This window comes from Poecilia formosa, unplaced genomic scaffold (assembly GCF_000485575.1).
Source record: "Poecilia formosa unplaced genomic scaffold, Poecilia_formosa-5.1.2 Scaffold354, whole genome shotgun sequence".
Classification (NCBI taxonomy): Eukaryota; Metazoa; Chordata; class Actinopteri; order Cyprinodontiformes; family Poeciliidae; genus Poecilia; species Poecilia formosa.
The window spans coordinates 10951-28511 of record NW_006800293.1 but is presented as its reverse complement, the minus strand read 5'-3'; the positions used below and the strand labels follow the sequence as shown (position 1 = coordinate 28511).

At 40.6% G+C, this 17561-nt stretch overlaps 2 protein-coding genes across 5 annotated transcripts in view; one reads left to right on the top strand and one right to left on the bottom strand.

The window, feature by feature from the left end:
- The window catches only part of LOC103153533 (neurocan core protein-like), a 45143-nt gene extending 39040 nt beyond the window's left edge, over window positions 1-6103 (top strand). For all 3 annotated transcript variants that reach the window (XM_007574480.2, XM_007574479.2, XM_016662016.1), the window contains exons 15-20: window positions 1737-1788; window positions 1958-2064; window positions 2359-2441; window positions 3778-3922; window positions 4840-5022; window positions 5642-6103. In XM_007574480.2, the coding sequence (XP_007574542.1) occupies window positions 1737-1788; window positions 1958-2064; window positions 2359-2441; window positions 3778-3922; window positions 4840-5022; window positions 5642-5760 (689 nt within the window). In that variant the 3' untranslated portion in view covers window positions 5761-6103. The remainder of the gene's footprint in view (window positions 1-1736; window positions 1789-1957; window positions 2065-2358; window positions 2442-3777; window positions 3923-4839; window positions 5023-5641) is intronic.
- A 343-nt stretch (window positions 6104-6446) lies between these two features.
- On the bottom strand, window positions 6447-13001 carry tm6sf2a (transmembrane 6 superfamily member 2a). 2 transcript variants are annotated; one of them, XM_007574482.2, is made up of 10 exons: window positions 12373-13001; window positions 11471-11574; window positions 11299-11396; window positions 11103-11203; window positions 10942-11024; window positions 10724-10848; window positions 9782-9883; window positions 9601-9693; window positions 9383-9502; window positions 6447-8741 (listed from the first exon to the last, which is right to left on the bottom strand). In XM_007574482.2, exons 1-10 carry the CDS (start codon window positions 12462-12464, stop codon window positions 8532-8534), a joined length of 1128 nt encoding a protein of 375 aa, XP_007574544.1. In that variant the 5' UTR covers window positions 12465-13001; the 3' UTR covers window positions 6447-8531. The 2 variants fall into 2 exon arrangements, with proteins under 2 accessions (XP_007574544.1, XP_007574545.1); XM_007574483.2 differs by having other exon boundaries at window positions 12661-13000.
- Between the last annotated feature and the right edge of the window lie 4560 nt (window positions 13002-17561).

The following is a 17561-nucleotide window of genomic DNA, read 5'->3' as shown; positions in this document are numbered from 1 at the left end:
TTTAGAGTTTTTACTGCACAGGTAACTGAACGTCTACCCTTTACTGCAGATAACTCTGTCATGAAAAGAGCAAAAAGAATCTTAGACGTCATAAAAGAGACAATTTTGCTTCAGATGACTGAGCAATAAGTAATGCGTGTGCTACACCACAAAGCAAGCTAAATGACAAGAAGAAAAACATAGCTGGTCAATCTCCTAGTAAAAATATAGCAAATAAATTATTAGTACATGTTAAAACCAAGTGTGCTCAGATGGAGAAACCAAACAACAACCAGCTTTAATGTGTTTTACTGAGATTTATACTAAAAAGCAACACAATTTAGCCTAAAACTGTAAACTGGAAAGATTTAGCAAATCCTTTTATTTCATTTATTTTACAGCGACTTGCATGAAAGATGTGACATCCATTAGTATTCAACAGCCCATTTTAGTCTAAATGAAATCCAGTACAACCAATTGCCTTCAGGTATGACCCAATTAGTCAGCACAGTGGCCCTGAGTGTAATTTAATCTCACTGTAGAGACATCTGCTTTGTGAAGGCCTCAGAGGTTTGCTAGAGAATATTAATGAACAAACAGCATCATGAAGACCAAACATCACAGCAGACAGGTCAGAGATACGATTATGGAAAATTATAAAGCAAGGTGAGGCTGTGAAGTAGCATCCCAAGAGCTCTATTCAGTCCACTGTCGGGAAATGGAGTTTTTAATGGCAGCAACCTGTCAAAAGGTGGCCGTGCAGCCAGAACGACAGGCTACGAAAGGAGAGATATAAACGACCAAGAAGTCAGAAATCCACAACTCAAGTAGGAGTTTCTGTCAACAAAATGTTATGGTGCATGCATAAAATCTGACGCTTTGGAAGAGTAAGATTAGAGTCACTGATTGAATGTTTATCTGAAACCGACGAGTCCAAACCAGTAAAAACAGGACTGGTTTGTTAGAACGGTCCAGTCAGACCTAAATTGAACAAAAGCGTTAAGATTTACCCCTAATTCACAATTGTGCACAAATTTATGCAGCACTATCTTATAAAATACAAATAAAACACATTGAAGTTTGTGGTTGAAACGGAAAAAGTTTTTTTTAAGCAATTTAAAAAAAAATAAATGTTTAAATGTTAAATATATTTTTTTTATTATTTTAAAAATTTAAAATAAAATTTAAATGTAAAAAGTGTATATATCATAAATATAAATTAAAATTCAGAAACCAATGCTATATAGCGTGAGGCATGTTTCAGTATGTTTCAGTCACATAAACTGAAACATTGACATGAGCACAAAACAAAACAATTCACACTCATCACAATACACTCCAACACACAGACGTAGTGACTCCTCGCCTCTGGCTCCAGTCACATCCGGCTCCAGGTGGGAGCCTCTCTGCGTGCATCTGCACCAGCTTAATGAGAATTAATGAATATCTGAGCTTTGCGGTTGTAAATGAATGCACAGGCCTTGGTGTTATTAATGAATACCAATAGTGCAGGGAGAGGGGCCGCATGTGCTGTGAATGGAAAGTAGGCACATATAATTACGGTTCAAGTATTTAACTTCTCCAGATGCCACAGTCGTATACTTTAGTCTTTATTTGCCAAATGAGACAGAACACTCCTCCTTCCTCGCGTCCTCCACAGGCTTTTCATCTAATGATTATCTGGACTTCTTGCGTTTTAACTGCAATTTTGAGGAGGAGATTAGTTTTACTTCTCATTTCTCTCTCGCTCCGTTCAGACGTTGAAGGCTGCGAGCACGGCTGGAGGAAGTTTCACGGCCACTGCTACAGGTATGAGAGCGGATGAGGTTGCAACGTTGGGGGGGAAAAAAAAAATAAAAATCTGATATCATCCATTTGTATTGCTCACACGTTTACACATTGTCCATTATCTGCTCACAAATAACCATTTAAACCTGAATTTGTGCTAAACGTAGATTAACTCGCCGTTTTCTCACAGGTACTTCAGCCACAGACACACCTGGGAGGATGCAGAGAAGGACTGCAGAGAGCACAGCGCCCATCTCAGCGGCGTCCTTTCTGTCGCCGAGCAGGAGTTCATTAACGGTATGTGTGACACAACAAAAAACGTAACACAAAACGGAGAGAGAGAGAGAATCAAAAGAAATTACAGCTGTGCTTTTTACTCAGAACCACAATAACTTAAAATAAAACAAATAGGTGCCTAAAATTGAAGCAGGACATTAAAACCACCATCTTCTAAGAGTCTAATGCAGGAGAAAACAAAGACAAAGGCAGTAAAACTAAGCAAGTCCCACAAAACAGGAAAAAAAGCTGTTACAATCAGCTAGTTGGGGTAATTAAACGAAGCTTTTCCTCACACTGCTTGCTTGTTTTTAGGTCTGGGTCATGACAACGCCTGGATCGGTCTGAATGATCGCACAGTGGAGGAGGACTTCCAGTGGACAGACGGCAACGATCTGGTCAGCTACGACACACACACACCGCACAAATAACAGCTTTTAAGATATGCGAACAGCACTAATTCCTGCTTGGTGGAAATATTAATGCCGAAAATTTGGATAATACATGGTTAATACACAGTCATCTATCTATTAGTGTTAAACAAAAACTGGCCTTACAACATTCTCCAGCTCATTCTGATGGTGCGTTCACACCAAACGCACCATCAGAGCGTCAGGCGCATCTGGTTTACATTCAACATCTACGTTAGACGCGCTCGATGCGTCAAACGGTACACATTGCGCTAGACTCTCGAAACGCGCCTCCACGTAGATTTGAATGTAAACCAGACGTACCTGATGTTCAAAAGACGTTTTGTGTGAACGCACCATGAGAGTTTCCCCAAGGCATAGCTGCTTTAGTCCAAGCAAGTTCTGGTTCTGCCTTAATATCTCCTTCAAAAAAGGATTTTCAAACAACTTCAAGTTGTTTCTTCAATTTTACCAGAACCCTGAACGATGGAGCTGAGTGTAATGTGAGCAAAAAGCAAAGGGATTTTATGAAATCGGTAAAAGATATGAAAAAGCTGGAATGAAAGGAAGTAGTTGAATGATGCGAGTATATTTGAACGTTTGAACGGCGTTTGGAAGCATGTGGAAGTAGTTAGATGTAAAAGAGCACAAAGAGTTTTGCCGAATTTTTCAGAAATGTTTTTAATTTTATTTAGATCCGGGCATGATGTGTAACTTTTTTTAAAAAAAACTTTAAGCCTACTTCATGTTGTGAGTCAGGCTCTGTTTAGGTGATTTATGGATCAATATAAAGGTAAAAAAAAAACTAAAAGAAAAAAAATTTGGTTGATCACAGTTGATTCATGGTACAATAAGAGTGGAAACACTTTTTCAGAGTAGCATACTCTGACATCGAATTAAAATTCCAACTTGTTCTTATTTGTTTGCTAAACCTCATAATTATTCTTCTGCGTCATTAACATTCTTAAAATGATAATTCAGGAAATTTGAAATGAGATTCTGATACATTATGATTTATTAGTCTCATTAGGTAACTCTCTTGGCATCTTCATTTTATACACATAGATTAGTTGAAGCTAACAGCTGCAGTTTAAAAGCTCCTCAAACAATATTCTCATGAAATCGCCTCGACCTTTTGAAGACTCTTGTCGTTTTAAGACAGTAGAAATCCACTTTCACCTTCATCCTTCGCCAACAAGCAAACGGCTTCGAACCAACTAATTGGTATTTATGCTAAATGAAGCCCTAAAAAGGGTGCATGTACTACCTTTAATGGTCCATTCTTGAAAGCAAATATTGACGGTTGCCGTTTGTCGTTACGCAGGTTTATGAGAACTGGAGGGAAAGCCAGCCAGATAATTTCTTTGCAGGCGGCGAGGACTGTGTGGTGACCATTGCCCATGAGGACGGCAAGTGGAACGACGTGCCCTGCAACTACAATCTGCCCTACATCTGCAAGAAAGGCACAGGTAGGGAGCAATCACCTGCAGAATCACATCACCTGGTAAAGCCTTCCCTGTGTTTGTAACTTCAGAAGACAATGTTCGTAATTTCACAGTAAATAAATCAGTAAAGTTCCCTCACTGTGTAAAATGCATTATTCATGGGGAAAAACACCACATGGGTGATTGTGTGTGTGTGTGACCAGCTGGCCTCCTCTTAGTCATCAGTGCTCATCACCAGCTTTTGTTCTCTGTTCATGTTGTTCCTACTTCGGTAAAAATTCTCATTCGCTTGACCCAAACTTTAAAGCTTCACCTTACTGACACTGTCTCATCCCCTAAAAGACTCAGAAAAATTGATGACAAACACACACTTAAGTGAAGTTGCAGTTCTGCCCAAACCCATATTGATTTTTTGAGAGAAAGTGATATAAATCTCAATCTTTCTCCCCTTCGGCCCCGTTTATGCTCACTCCAGCTCCAGAAATGATGTTGCGGTTATTGCCAGGTTCATAAATATCATCTAAATGTCTTTTAGGGAGTTTTTCACCAGTTTGCCTTAGTGTTCATCCTCACGGTTTGGGACCGAACCATTGTTACTGTGAATGCAGACAGAGCCTGTAGGAAGCAACGGAAGAACATTCAAGACATGAAGTAAAGTTATGAGGGGTTAAAGGAGTGAGGAAACACAAGGATGGGGTGTTTGTTTGTTTGTCTGTGATCTCATAGATCAGTCCTCTGTAGAGATACTCAGAACCTCCCTTTGATTTTAGTTGAGCTTGATTCATCAACACGACTGCCATCTAGTGGCAGCGTGTATGTACTGCCTCATTAGAGCGACTTTAAAATGTTTTCCTCCGACATTAAAAAAAAGAAACCGTGGATAAAGGATATCTACTCAGCTATTTCCTGTTAATTTCTGTGATTTGAAATATTTTTGGCAGTGTTGTGTGGGACCCCGCCAGCAGTGGAGAACGCTCATTTGGTTGGCCGGCGGAGGTCACACTACGACATCCACTCTGTGGTGCGCTACCAATGCTCCGAGGGCTTCTACCAACGCCACATCCCGACTTCTCGCTGCCGGGCCGACGGCAGCTGGGAGCGACCCAGGATCATCTGCACAAAGTGTGAGTTTGACTCTGTGGTCTCAGAGGGAACACTGTGTTACTGCTGGAACTTCCCAGATACTTTCTAGAGCTTTTTAGGAACTCAAAGGTTAACCCCTGTGAAACTTTCCAGCAGCTTATCATCTGCATCCTAGAACTTACCGGCTATTTTCCCCAGATACTTTCCAGCAACTTAAACTGATCTGAAAGGCTGTTTTCTAGGGATATTGTTAGTCGCTTTCAGGAAGGTATACATGGCACTTTCTAGAAACTATTGGGTACTTTCTGGAACTTATCAGGTACATATTGGGGGACTTTCCAGGCACTTTTTGGAACTTTTCAGAGCTTATCTGGTTCTTGAAACCTGCCACTTCCTATTAAATAATCCCAAAACCAAAGCCAAGTACTTCCTAAAACAGAGGTAACTCTGTCTTAGTTTAATGTATGGCTGTATTTTTCTGTTTTCTGAAATGCTGCTACTTTTATTAGCTGCTGTGCTAACTAACACACCTGAGGTTGTCATGTCTGAGTTTGTGGTTTCATAGTATGAAAAAAGATTTTTATTTCATTTTTTTCTCCTTGTGGTCATTCGGTTTCGTTTTGTTCAAAGAAAATTGACATTGACGGTTTTTCCCTCCAGCTCGGCATTCGCACCGGTACAGACGCCACCATCACAACCAGCACCGTGAACACCGCAGGAACAGGAGACACGGAGGAGAAGGCCACAAACCCCGAGAGGACGCTCAAAGCTACTACTGAATCAAATAATACAACATCCGCAATGCCTAGGTGCTAACCATGGCCCATACAGGAAGAGAGTAGTTCCCATGTCCCTGCTTCTCCCCTTGCTCTCGGCTTAGCTTTTACTACTTTTGATAAATAAGGTCGTCTCTAACATGCAGCTAACCTCCACTGTCCCATCTCTGAGTTTGGTTGTTTTGATGCTTCTTTTAACTGGGCTGTGAAAATACCTTTCTAACGTCTCATCCTAATTAACGACGACCCCCGTCCCCTTTCTGTCGGATAGACATCAGTGTGTAAATGTGTGTGAGTGTATGCATGTCAGATGGAAAACTAGAGAAATGTCTCATTTAAAAAAAAATAAAAATCAAATTTCAATCTTTTGTTCCACATCAGGGGTCTCCAACTCGTGTAAAGTTCTGCAACTTTTAGAAGCGTCTCTGTTTCAAACAATTAGCAGGAGTTGACTGAATACCGAGGAAGTGATTCAGTGGTTTGCTTGAGGTCTGTTGGACGAGGGACTCGTCTAAAAGCTGCAGGATGCCGTCTCTTGAGGACTGGAGTTGAAAACCCCCGGTCTGCGTGAAAATTAACTCGTCCCAGTGTTCTGTTCCCACAGACGGCTACGACGCAAGCTAGCGTGCGTTCCTCTGTAACCCTGAGCTGTTTGTGTTTTTTGCTGTGAGCTGTTGCTTTTTTCTTTCTTTTTTTCTTCATTGAGCTCTTTTAATAGCTGCTCTGTTTTATTCTTACTGACATGCTTTTTCTAATACGTGCCGTTTGTGTAATGTTACTATTTATTACGGATGATCTGCTAGTGAAAACGCTTTTTTTTGTACTTACGCTCCAGGAAGTCTGTGTAACACCATTTTTCTATACCAGTTAGTAGCAAATCCTTTGATTTTTCTCTAATCTCCGGTTTGTAAATATGTTCTGTGTTATTAGCTGATCCACTGCTGGACTTTGTTCAAATCAACTCCTTCTGAATGATCTTATGGATGTGTCCCACAGACATACAGCGGATCGTGTGGGTGGGAGAAGGAAAAAGCTTGAGCTAAACACTTGATTGTATCGGATTTGCTAAACATCTTGAAAATTTGCACGGCTGTGTGTACCTGATGAGTAGAATGTCACTATTTTTTCTCTTTAGTCCCTTTGATATTGGATCAGTCATCTACTTTTTTGGTGTTCCAATGACTTTTTGTCTTGCTGTTGTATTTCATTCTTAATAAAGTGAACAAAAGGAAAAGCAAAACTTTATGCTTTTTCTTTAAACTGAGACCAACAAAATATACTTAGGCGAACTTTATTTGAATTTTATCTGATGAATCAACAGAAAGTAGAAGGAGAAGAAAAATAGGCTGGTTTTAAAATGGTTTTCCATGTAAAAATAAATGCAACTGTGCTGCAAAGGACTAGAGATAAACAACATCCCTAGTAAGATGATGGTATTGAAAGTCTTCTGCAGCCATTTTATGCAGTTTATTTTCTTGTGTGCTTAGTCTTTAAAAACGCATGTAAATTAGCTAAAATAAAAGCAGCTCTGGAACTGAAACTTTCATAATGAAGCCATGAATGTTGAATGAGAAATCCTGCCAGTCGTGTTGTGAAGCTGTGAACTTTGACCCAGTTTATAGTTTTAACAGCCAAACAGTCTCCACTTTCAACTGCTACACTTTTGATTTGATCGCAAAAATCAGTCCTCAACTTTCCACATTTCTACAAACAAGATCGTTTAAGAAAAGAACAAAAAAAAAGTCACACTTTGCTTGACACATATTTGATTAATTCCATTTTCACATTGAATTCAACACGTGTAACCTACATTTTGGCTCACCGATTAAGGCATATGGACTCCTGACCAGTGGGATTTTTTTTTTTTTTCTGAATGTGAACCACATGCAACAGCTCACCTACATCCAGGGTTCACCCCTTATCGGGCTGATAACTGCAGCAGTGCACTCTGCACAGCGCTGAATACGTCTCTGCTTGGGGACAATATCGACAGCTGCTGAAACGGTATTGTTAAATCTATAAAAGCCCGAGTCATTTTAAGTTTTTATATACGGTTTTCTAGAGGCACAAGGGGAGAATATCAATGTTCCTGCTCATCAATGCAAAAAGTATTCACAGTTCTGTGGTACTTTTTTTCTTTATTGTACAAAATAAACCACAACAACATGAAACACTGAGATGCACAGACAGGTACAGCAGAAAGTAGTAAATCTGGTTATTGAACTGTTTAACTTACTAAGTAAAAGGTCAAAAACGTGAACTCTGACCTGCAGTGAGATCATTTTTGGACTATTTAGACAAGAAAATGAGGACACACCCTGGTGTTTGATGGAAGATCGATAAATGTCTTGTTTTTAAAAAGGGTCAAATCTGAACATTTTCACAACAGTAAAAAAAAAAGCAGAAATAAATAGAACTTTAGTTGGGATATACAGACACATTTAAGTAAACCGTTAGGTCAAGATTCGTTATCTAACTTTTGCAACCGGGTATCTGTACGAGTCACCTGAAAGCTGATCTGATCGCAGTCCTTCACCTCCATCAGCGGCGCGTCTTTATCAGGGTCCAACAGTCCACAGAGGGAGTGCCGTGTGAGATGGCCGATTTGGAAAAGTTGACCCAGAGAGCAAAGTTTCTAAATCTCCTCTGGGCTTTAAGATTACGGGGGAGAAATAAAGAGAGCTGCTTCTTTCAGTTTGTGCACTCCCCTGAAAGCGTTCGCCTTTTCAACACGTGAACTATTTTCTTGGACATCCGGTGGCAGGCGTGCGGTCCTAGTTTTTCTTCTTGTCGTCGTTGCTCTGTCCCTTGGGAACAGGCTTCATGAGAAAAGCCGGGTTGGCGCGGCAGCGGAGGGCCAGCAGAGCGGGCACAGCGGCGAGCAGCACATTGAGGGCGATAACCGGCCATCTTTTGTCTGCCGGGGCTCGGTACGTGAAGGGAGTACGGGAGTGCAGAGATGCTCCGATATGACACCACTGAGTCTGGGGTGGGGGGAGGAAGAGGTCGTCAGGGGGCAGGGAAACATTAACGGCAACAAAAATAAAAACACAGTTACAGCACCTAAATGGAAAAGTATCCATTTCCTACATTTGTCTTTAAGGCACAAAATGTATTAAATTAGGACGTAATGGCGACATGGAAGGAAAATGACACCTAAACCTTTTTGCTACAATCACAGTTGCACGTTTTCTAGGATACACGTCGACCAGCTTTACATAAATTTTCAATCCATTCTTCTTATTAAAAAAAAGCTCTAGTTCAATTGAAAAGGTTGGAGAGTTTCTGTAAACATCATATTTCCATTGTTGCCACAGTTTCTCAGCTATTTAAAACATGTTGTAGGAGGTCTGGCGGCATGCTTGGTGTCTTTGTCCATGTCGCCTCTATAGTCGCTCCATGTGTCTTCCCATTAACTCTGACTAGCTGGGGGTAAAAAATAAAAAAAGGACCCTTCCCCCTCAGCTCAATACTTTCTCGCCTTTACTTTTCTTATTTGACTGTGTCTCCTACATGGCTTACAACAAATAGCAGTATTTGTCATTTTAATTTCACAACTGTCCGCTGCTTTGCTTTGATCCGTCACATAAAATCCCAGTAAAACTTGTTTCGCGGTGCTCTGTACCTGAGCCATGGCTCCAGCAAAGAAGACGGTCCAGTCCAACATCCAGCTGCATCCAGGTGTGTTCAGACCGTAGAGAAGAACGATCACCAGGGGCACAGCGTAGAAAAAATACACCAGCATCTGTCAAAAATGAGATGAGATGCAGTTTGTGAACAGGATGCATGCGTCCGATCTCAGTCGCAGGATCATTTTGATCACTTTTAAGTTTCTGGACTGACCATAATCCTGGAGAAGCCCACTGGGTCCTTGAGGTACGGCTCATACTGGTAGATGTAGGTAAAGCACGCGTCCAGAGGACAGTCCAACACCACCTGGAGCAAAACAGCAGGGCAAACAGGAACTCAAACCTGTGACCTTGTGAGTCTGCAGAAGGAGTCGGGCCTGTGCTGGGTTACTCACAAAGCCTCTGAACACAAAGAAAGCCACGGCCCCCAGCAAGAGGAGTGACAGGAGCAGGTCGGCAGGTCGAGACAGCAGACCTTTCTTCTGCTCTGCAGCAACCTGATCAGAAGAAACAAGAGAACTTAATGTAGCTACTGGCTTATTAGCGTACATGCAATAATCCAACACTGTGATTGAACACCAACAAACGCAGCGACTGCCCTGTTACATAAATCACAATTTGTTACATAAATCACAATTTATTTATGCTTCTGTTTTCCAGCTTAATAAAGAATTAGAAAAGCCAGTCTGGTTCAAATTGACTCTTATTGGACAGTGAATTTGTTTGTAGAAGTAAAGAGGACATGAATAAATGTTAACATTTTATTAGCATCATCATGTTTGCTTATGTTGACTTAAAATAAAATTCCTTGAATTAAGCTGATTCTGATGTTTTCTTTTATGTCAAATTTACTTCCCGAGACAAAATTTTAGTCTTTAAATCAACATTTTATTTAACTATAATAACCTTATTTGAAGGTCTAATCAGCCAAGCTGGAACCTTTTACTTTCTCTAATATTAGAGTAAAATTAAAGAAGATAAACCTGCAATAAATCTTAAGTTCTTCCCACTACTCAAACTCTGCATTAATAATCAATGTTAAATATTATTTTTTTGGAACATAGATTAAAAAAACTCAGATTAATGAAATATCTCAATTTACCTAGTTTTTTCAAAAATATATCCATTTAAAAAAAATCTTACATATGACAGACATTAAGCTAGTTAATCACAAATATTTTTAGGCAGGTCGTTTTGAAAACTCATCATTTTGAAATGTTGAAGAAAAAATTAGAAGCTTCTAAATCATAAAATAGAGATTTCGTATCATTAATGAAAGCCTGTCTAGATAAATAAAACAAATCAATCCGATCCTTAGAGTTGAGATAGAACTGTACCTTGTCTGCTGTGACGACTGGCATCTCTCTGGGTCTGCGAAAGAGCCGCGATGCTGCCCAAAAAGACACCAGGAAGAAAGGGGCATTCCTCCAAAACGCTGGCCGGATGTTGGACCCATACTTACCTGCAAAAACCAAGAAGCAAAAAAAAATAATAATTAATCTGCATGGAGAGACATTCAGACCAGTCAGAGGAGTTAAATGTTAGCATTTCTCACCAATTACCACCCCTGGAATAAGGACAATCTGATTGGCGATGGAGGACCCAGCCCACAGCAGACCCAGGCTTCGGTAGGGCTTACTGTCAAAGAAACCACAGAGTCCATCAGGGGGAAACACACAGTGAACCATCTGGGGCGGTTCTGGTGCAGCAGCTCACCCTGAAAACATGCGGTGAATGACTGTGAGCAACAGGATGAGGTGAACAACCTCCCAGTAAGACATCATCACAGCATAGGAGGTGGCGAGATGAGGCTCACCCTGGAGAGAAAAGATTTCAAAAATACCTCTTTGTTGTGTTTGTTTGCTTTTAAAAGAAAAGATTAATTGTATAAATCTGAGTTTGGTCACTTTACCATCCTTAGGTAGAAGTCCATAAAGCCGGAGATGAACCCGTCCTGCTCTAAAGCGTTGGTCAAACCCACCATGCCGCCAAACGTAAACTCTGCAAAAACTACAAATGCAGAGGAAACCAATGAAATACTTATTTATTCTGCACATTAGCATTAATAAGCAATGAGTCTGCACCGTAGAACAAAGGGTCCACTTTTGTTTTGTGTCGCACTGTGAGGATGAGCAAAAGAAGAACGGATCCCAGGACAAACATTCCCATTCCCAGGATAGGAAGAGGTCTGTGGTGACAAAAGGGAGCAACGATTTATCTGGTGAAGTCCACAATTTATCTAAGTTAAAGCAAAAGAGCATGAATGTCTGATAAAAAATAAATCTGGTTTCATGTTCAGCTTATTGCTTCCTGCAGCCAAAATGCATCGGGTAACAAAATGAACCACTTGCATTTTTGATTTTGTGCCATCTGACTTTAGATGCACTGACCAACCTGAAACTGCATAGAAATGTAAAAAAGAAAGAATGAAAAGAATGAGTTGCTCTGAATTTGCCAAGGTGTTTCATCCTTTTAATTCACAAATAAAACTGAATTTCTACGTGATTATAACTTACAGTAAATTACTGCGCCCAAAATGAACCTTCACAGTTATTTCACCAAAGCAGTTGTCCATGCGTTGCAAATCCAACGTCAGGCTTTTAAACCACAAATCTGCCAAAGGCTGCTGTTATCTATGTTGCTTTCAGCCTTTTTTCTTCCACCTAACTTTCCACTAATATTAGTCATGCTTTCCTTTTTCCATTACCCTCACTGAAGCTTGTCTGAATGCCTGTCTGCTGGGCTATACCGTCAAGTCAGCAGTTTGTGGTGGTCACAGCATGACCTTTCTACATGATTTCTTTCTGGAGATTTAATTATATCTGCAAGCCGTATTCATCAAAAATGATCAGATCAGAAATAAACAAGTGAAATATGTCGACCTCTGTGTCGTTTGAGTTTCCCTTTTTGACCTAAATTGCTGAGGGGGGAAAAAATGAGAGAGGCACCTGCAGACTGGAGACAGGTTAAATGATGGTGAACTTACTCCTGAAACGCAGGGATCTGATTCATTGCGAATAAAACTCCAGGACCCAACAGAGAGAGCAGAAAGACGCTGACCTCCACCGGTGGCTTCATCTCTGTAGCCGTGTTCTTCAAGCTCCAGGTGTTTTTTTTGTTTGTTTGTTTGTTTGTTTTAAACCCACGCCTCAGACAGAAGCGTTCCCAGCCTAAAGGTGCTCACTGGAGGCGTAAAGAGGCATGACCAAGGCCCGGAGCCCTCTCCAGTGTGGCAGATGGGAAGTAGAAGCTTTAAAGGAGTGTCACTCGTTACCTTTTGATCTGTGATGAAGCAATGGTGTTGCTCCAACACGCCAACTATCAGGTTGTACGTTTCAAAGTTCAGCTGAGGACTCCTCTTCCTCTGGCGCCTGTCAGAGAGGAGAAGGGCCTCCCAGCGCGCTGCTGCCTCTCGCAGGCTCGGTCAGAGCAGAGGGATGGGGGGGGCGGATGGTGGTGATGTCGCTTTAAATAGAAACTAACCAATTATTACGCTGTGGTTTATTATTGCATCCGCATTTCATCATTTAGCTTGGATCCTCTGGCATGTTTATCATATCTACATGTAAAACAGAGGAGCATTTCTTTTGTCTCCCTCTGTCTGCCGCAAACTTCAGCGTGCGCCATGTTTTCTATTTAGTCAAATAATCTTTGTGATTTTTATCAATTATGATTTTTATTTTTTTTAACCTCTAAAATTTCCTTAATAAAATTTTTTAAACAGATATTAGAAGATACAGATACAAAGATTAAAGCATTTTATAATTTTTTTTTTATTATTATTTTTTGTCATTTTGACAGCAGGTCAGTGGGACGTTTGCACACACTGCCCCCTATTGGTGAATCTCTATTCAGCCATCTGCTACTCAATAAATGGCACCACTATTCTACAGAAAAGGATGAGGGCCACTGAAAAAAAAAAAAATTCTGACTGTAATCTCAGAATTCTGAAAAATAAAAGTCAGAATTTTGACTTTTTTCCAGAATTCTGAGATTAAGATCAGAATTATTATTTTTTTCAATGGTCCTAATCCTCTTCTGTACTTTTCATAGTGAAATGAGCAATATTTTTTGTAGCTAGGCAATGAGCAATGCTAGCTTTAGCATTTCTTTTAAAGGAAAGTCAGTGGTATAGGACATATTCACTTCATTTAATGTTCTTTATTTAATTGGATTCCCTTCTGTAATTATTAAATTGACCCAATTTGATAAGATTTTTAAAAAATAATTTATATATGTTTGGTTTGGGCGGTTTATTTGAATAAAAACCTGATCATATAATGCTACATATATTATTTTCATAATAAGGTAAGGCTTTTTAGTCTTGGGTGCTTAGGTGCTTGTGAGAAACATTCGCGTCTCTCAACAACAAGATACGACTGGGTCACTAATCAAGACGGTGACTTGAAGAAAATGAGACAACAAGTCTGATAATTGGTGCACCATGCAAACACTTGGGAAATATTTAATGTCCAGCTAGACACAAAACCAATACAAAGACAGCAATTAGAGAATGCAATTCATGTTTGCACTTACCAGCAGAGTGTTCTCGCTGTTACTTAGCGGGGTTAAACACAGAACTGTGTGGCTTTGTGAGAATTGCCTATCTGTTGGTGTGTTTTTTCTTTTTAATACGCTGACCTCCATTTCTTTGGTTTTGCTCTCGAACGCCACACAGCTGGTGGATTGTAGGCGAACATGTGGAGGAGGTCCATCTGCACATGTTGTCTTATCTCCAGTGGTCCCTGCGGTTCAGTCAAGGATCCATCTGTCCTGCTTGGTGTATGATTAAGAACTCCTGCGTCTGATGTTTCCAGTCTTGATTAAATTGTGGATTATATCGGACGGAGAACATAATGTCCAGAACCAAGATTATTCCTGTGTGTCGGTCGCAGTGTAATCTGAAACACATTCACTCACTTTTCCTTCAATAAATATTGGCTTCCACCCTCTTTAGGGGTTCATTGTGAAGAATAAGTATTCATTATGCAACACCTTCTGACAGATGAGCGGCATTTAGACTGCAAGGATGCATTCAAAGCAACCTTATCTTCTGCAACAAAGCTGCTGAAGAGGATTAGGCTGCTGTTGCCACAGAAACTTAGAGAGTATAGAAGGGTGGAGAGTTCAGGAAGAGAGTAGAAGCAGGCGGCGAGGCGATTAAACACAGTCAACTCTGTGCCCACACACCAGACACACTTTTTTTCATCTGATTTGACACCGTTTCTTTTGTAGGTGTTGCCCAGTCTGCCACCATGATACATCCTCTGATCATCGGCATCATGACCGTAAACACATCTCTGACCGTCTTTTACTGGGCCTTCATCCTGGGTGACGCTTACCTAAAGTGGATGGTAGAGCCAGAGGACAAGCCCAAGAAGATAGTGACCCCAGCCTGAGCGCCGCAGCATGGATGCACCCGACTGAGTGACTGGCTGCTGTTTTTGCTTAGAACTAGTCTGCGCTTGTAGCGCTTTCTGTGGAGACAAATTCGTTCTGATTTCAGCTTTTTTTGTACCTTGGGAAAGTTGTCTTTTCATTATGTACCAGGAATCTTCCTTACAGGTAATTTTATTGAGTCTTCTTCCCTTGTCGTCTTTCTTATTGGTAGTGTTTTGTTAGGGTGGCCTGAAACGAACCACTCTATTCTGTCAGTTGATGACTCGAAGAAAAGCTGGTGACTATGAGTTTATGCCAACCAAATCCTGTCAGGGATTACTGAAGAACACCTTGATAAAGACACACACACACAGCGTTGCTCTCCTAGTAGCCCCTAATAGCCTGTCGGCCGCCGGTTCTGTCTGACCTCCCCGTCGTCGCCTCACCTCTGCTCATGGCTCCTGTCTTTTACTATGGCATGCACCCGGTCTCCTGGTTCATTCTCTTCGCAAACATAACCATCACCATCATTGAGTGGCATTTTCTCACTCGCCAGTTTTTCAAGAATTTGCAGTTGCCAAAAGAAGAAGGGTCTAAACCCAAGACGACGCCAGACACTTCTTAGAGATGCAGCACAGAGATCTGTGAGGATAAAAGAAATGACTCCGTTTCTTGTGGGAAAAGTAGAAATAGTCAGAGTTTCACCACGTTAACTCTTGTTTGCCTGACCTTAGCCGTTCTCTGTCCTTTCTGTGTTTGCTTCCAGAGATACCACTATAGAGTTTAAGCCTGTTTGGAGTCCCTTTTGTTCCCTGGTCAAAGCAAAAAAGATGAGCAGCGGTGATTTCTCCTAACCACTGGTAAGTTTATCCATCCATTTTTGTCATCTTGGTCATTTTTCTTCATGTGGGACAGCATGATGACATTTTTGCTCTTTCATAACATTTCATGAGGCAGAATTGGGCTTTATAAGAAGCTATGAAGCATTATGTGATATTAAAATAATTTGACATGATGTCAAATTATTATAACATACTAGAGGAGGACCTGTAAGAGGAATTCAAGATGAATACAAATCAATTATTTACTTAAAGCTGTGGGGAAATAAAATTTTTTCTCAAACTCTTTTTACATCCTTACATTTAAATCATGAAAATTGTACTGTGATGTTATGTGGTACAAAAATCTAAAGTGTTTCATTGTCAAATAAGATTATATATATGACAGAAGGTCTTTTGAGAAACCTCTACCAGCTTTAGGATTGAATAGATTTTCAAGTTTTACCTGATTCTTAGATTTTGCTCTCTCTTTGACTGGGTCATCGTAATAAAAAATGTTTTTTTTTTTTTAATTAAACCTTTAGTTGAGGGTTGCTTTGCTGGAAGTCAAACCTCCACCCTGGAAACTCTTTAGCATCCTCCAAGAGATTTTCTTTCATGGTTGTCCTCTGTGTTTCTCTATGCATCATTCCTTTAACACTGACCAGTTTTCCCAGTGTCTATGAAGAGAAGTATCCCACACCATAATGATGCCACCACTATGTTTCACATTGCAGTTGGTGTGTTTAGTTTTTTCCACCACACACAGCACGCAGACCAAATAATTAAACTAATCTAATCAGCTCACCTTCTTCCTCATGTTTACTGTGATAAACTGAGTTTAGGTTTTTATGTCTTTCATTTTTCCATTTTTTTTTAAAGATTTTTATTTATAAGAGAAGCAATGCAGCACTTGCTCCCTAGATTACAATTATGCACTACTTACTCATTTTAAACTCCAACAAAATATACCGAAATTCATGTACTGTAATGTGAAAAAAATGTGTAAAAGTTAAAAAGTTATGAATCCTTTTCTAAGACGCTGTGAATATCTCTGTGTGCAGCCTGGTCACTTATGACCATAAGCCTCTTTTCCGCATTACTATCCACCTCTACTCGCAGATATCATTAATCCCTGCAGATGGAAAGCTGATATTGCTCTATGAGCCACTCAATCCTATTAACTCTGTCTGTCCTACATTCCCCTACTTCTCAGTTTCACGCTCCTAGGGCGCCTAGAAAGTCTCATGTGAGTAGGAAGAGAAACTGCAGATTTTATGTCTCTGAAAAATATAAGAACCGGTATGACATTCGCATACAGGGAACTCTTGCCATGAAAAGACGTTTGTTTATTTACAAACCACCGCATCATTGCGATCCTCCTCCCACATTGTTTATTTGCCCCAGCTGCTGAAAATGTTTAGTTTCACTGATGTCCAGTTTTCCACCACCCTTTTTCTGAATATTTACAGTGCAGAGAAGAAACACGTTGTCCCCAAAAGGAACAGCCTTAAAGCCCCACTACTTTCTTTCATCTGACAATCCAGTTAACAAAGTGTCAAAAGCCATGTACACGTTGCCATATTTGCCCCTGAACTCAAGAAGAGGTCAACTTTTGAACCTCACGCAGCTGGTGTTCCAGCATCGGCATCTCCTCCAGTTCTCCAGACGGAAAGAGGAAGACGACGCCTATTTTGTGGACTACATTCCCCCTGCAAGAGACGCAATCACCCTGCCTCGCAGCGTAGTCTACGTCTTAGTCGGGGCGATGTTGATCGTAATGGCCACTTACGCCATAGTAGGTCACCTGATTAAAGACCTCATGCATGACCTGGCAGGTGGGAACATTGTGAACCGATTACCTTCCCAGCACTTATGTGTTTGTGGTGAAGTTGAATCATTTCCATCCACAAGCTTTGGCTTCAACATGTTATTCCATCACATGCACCTTGTGGTTTGTGTGCAGTGGTCATCCATC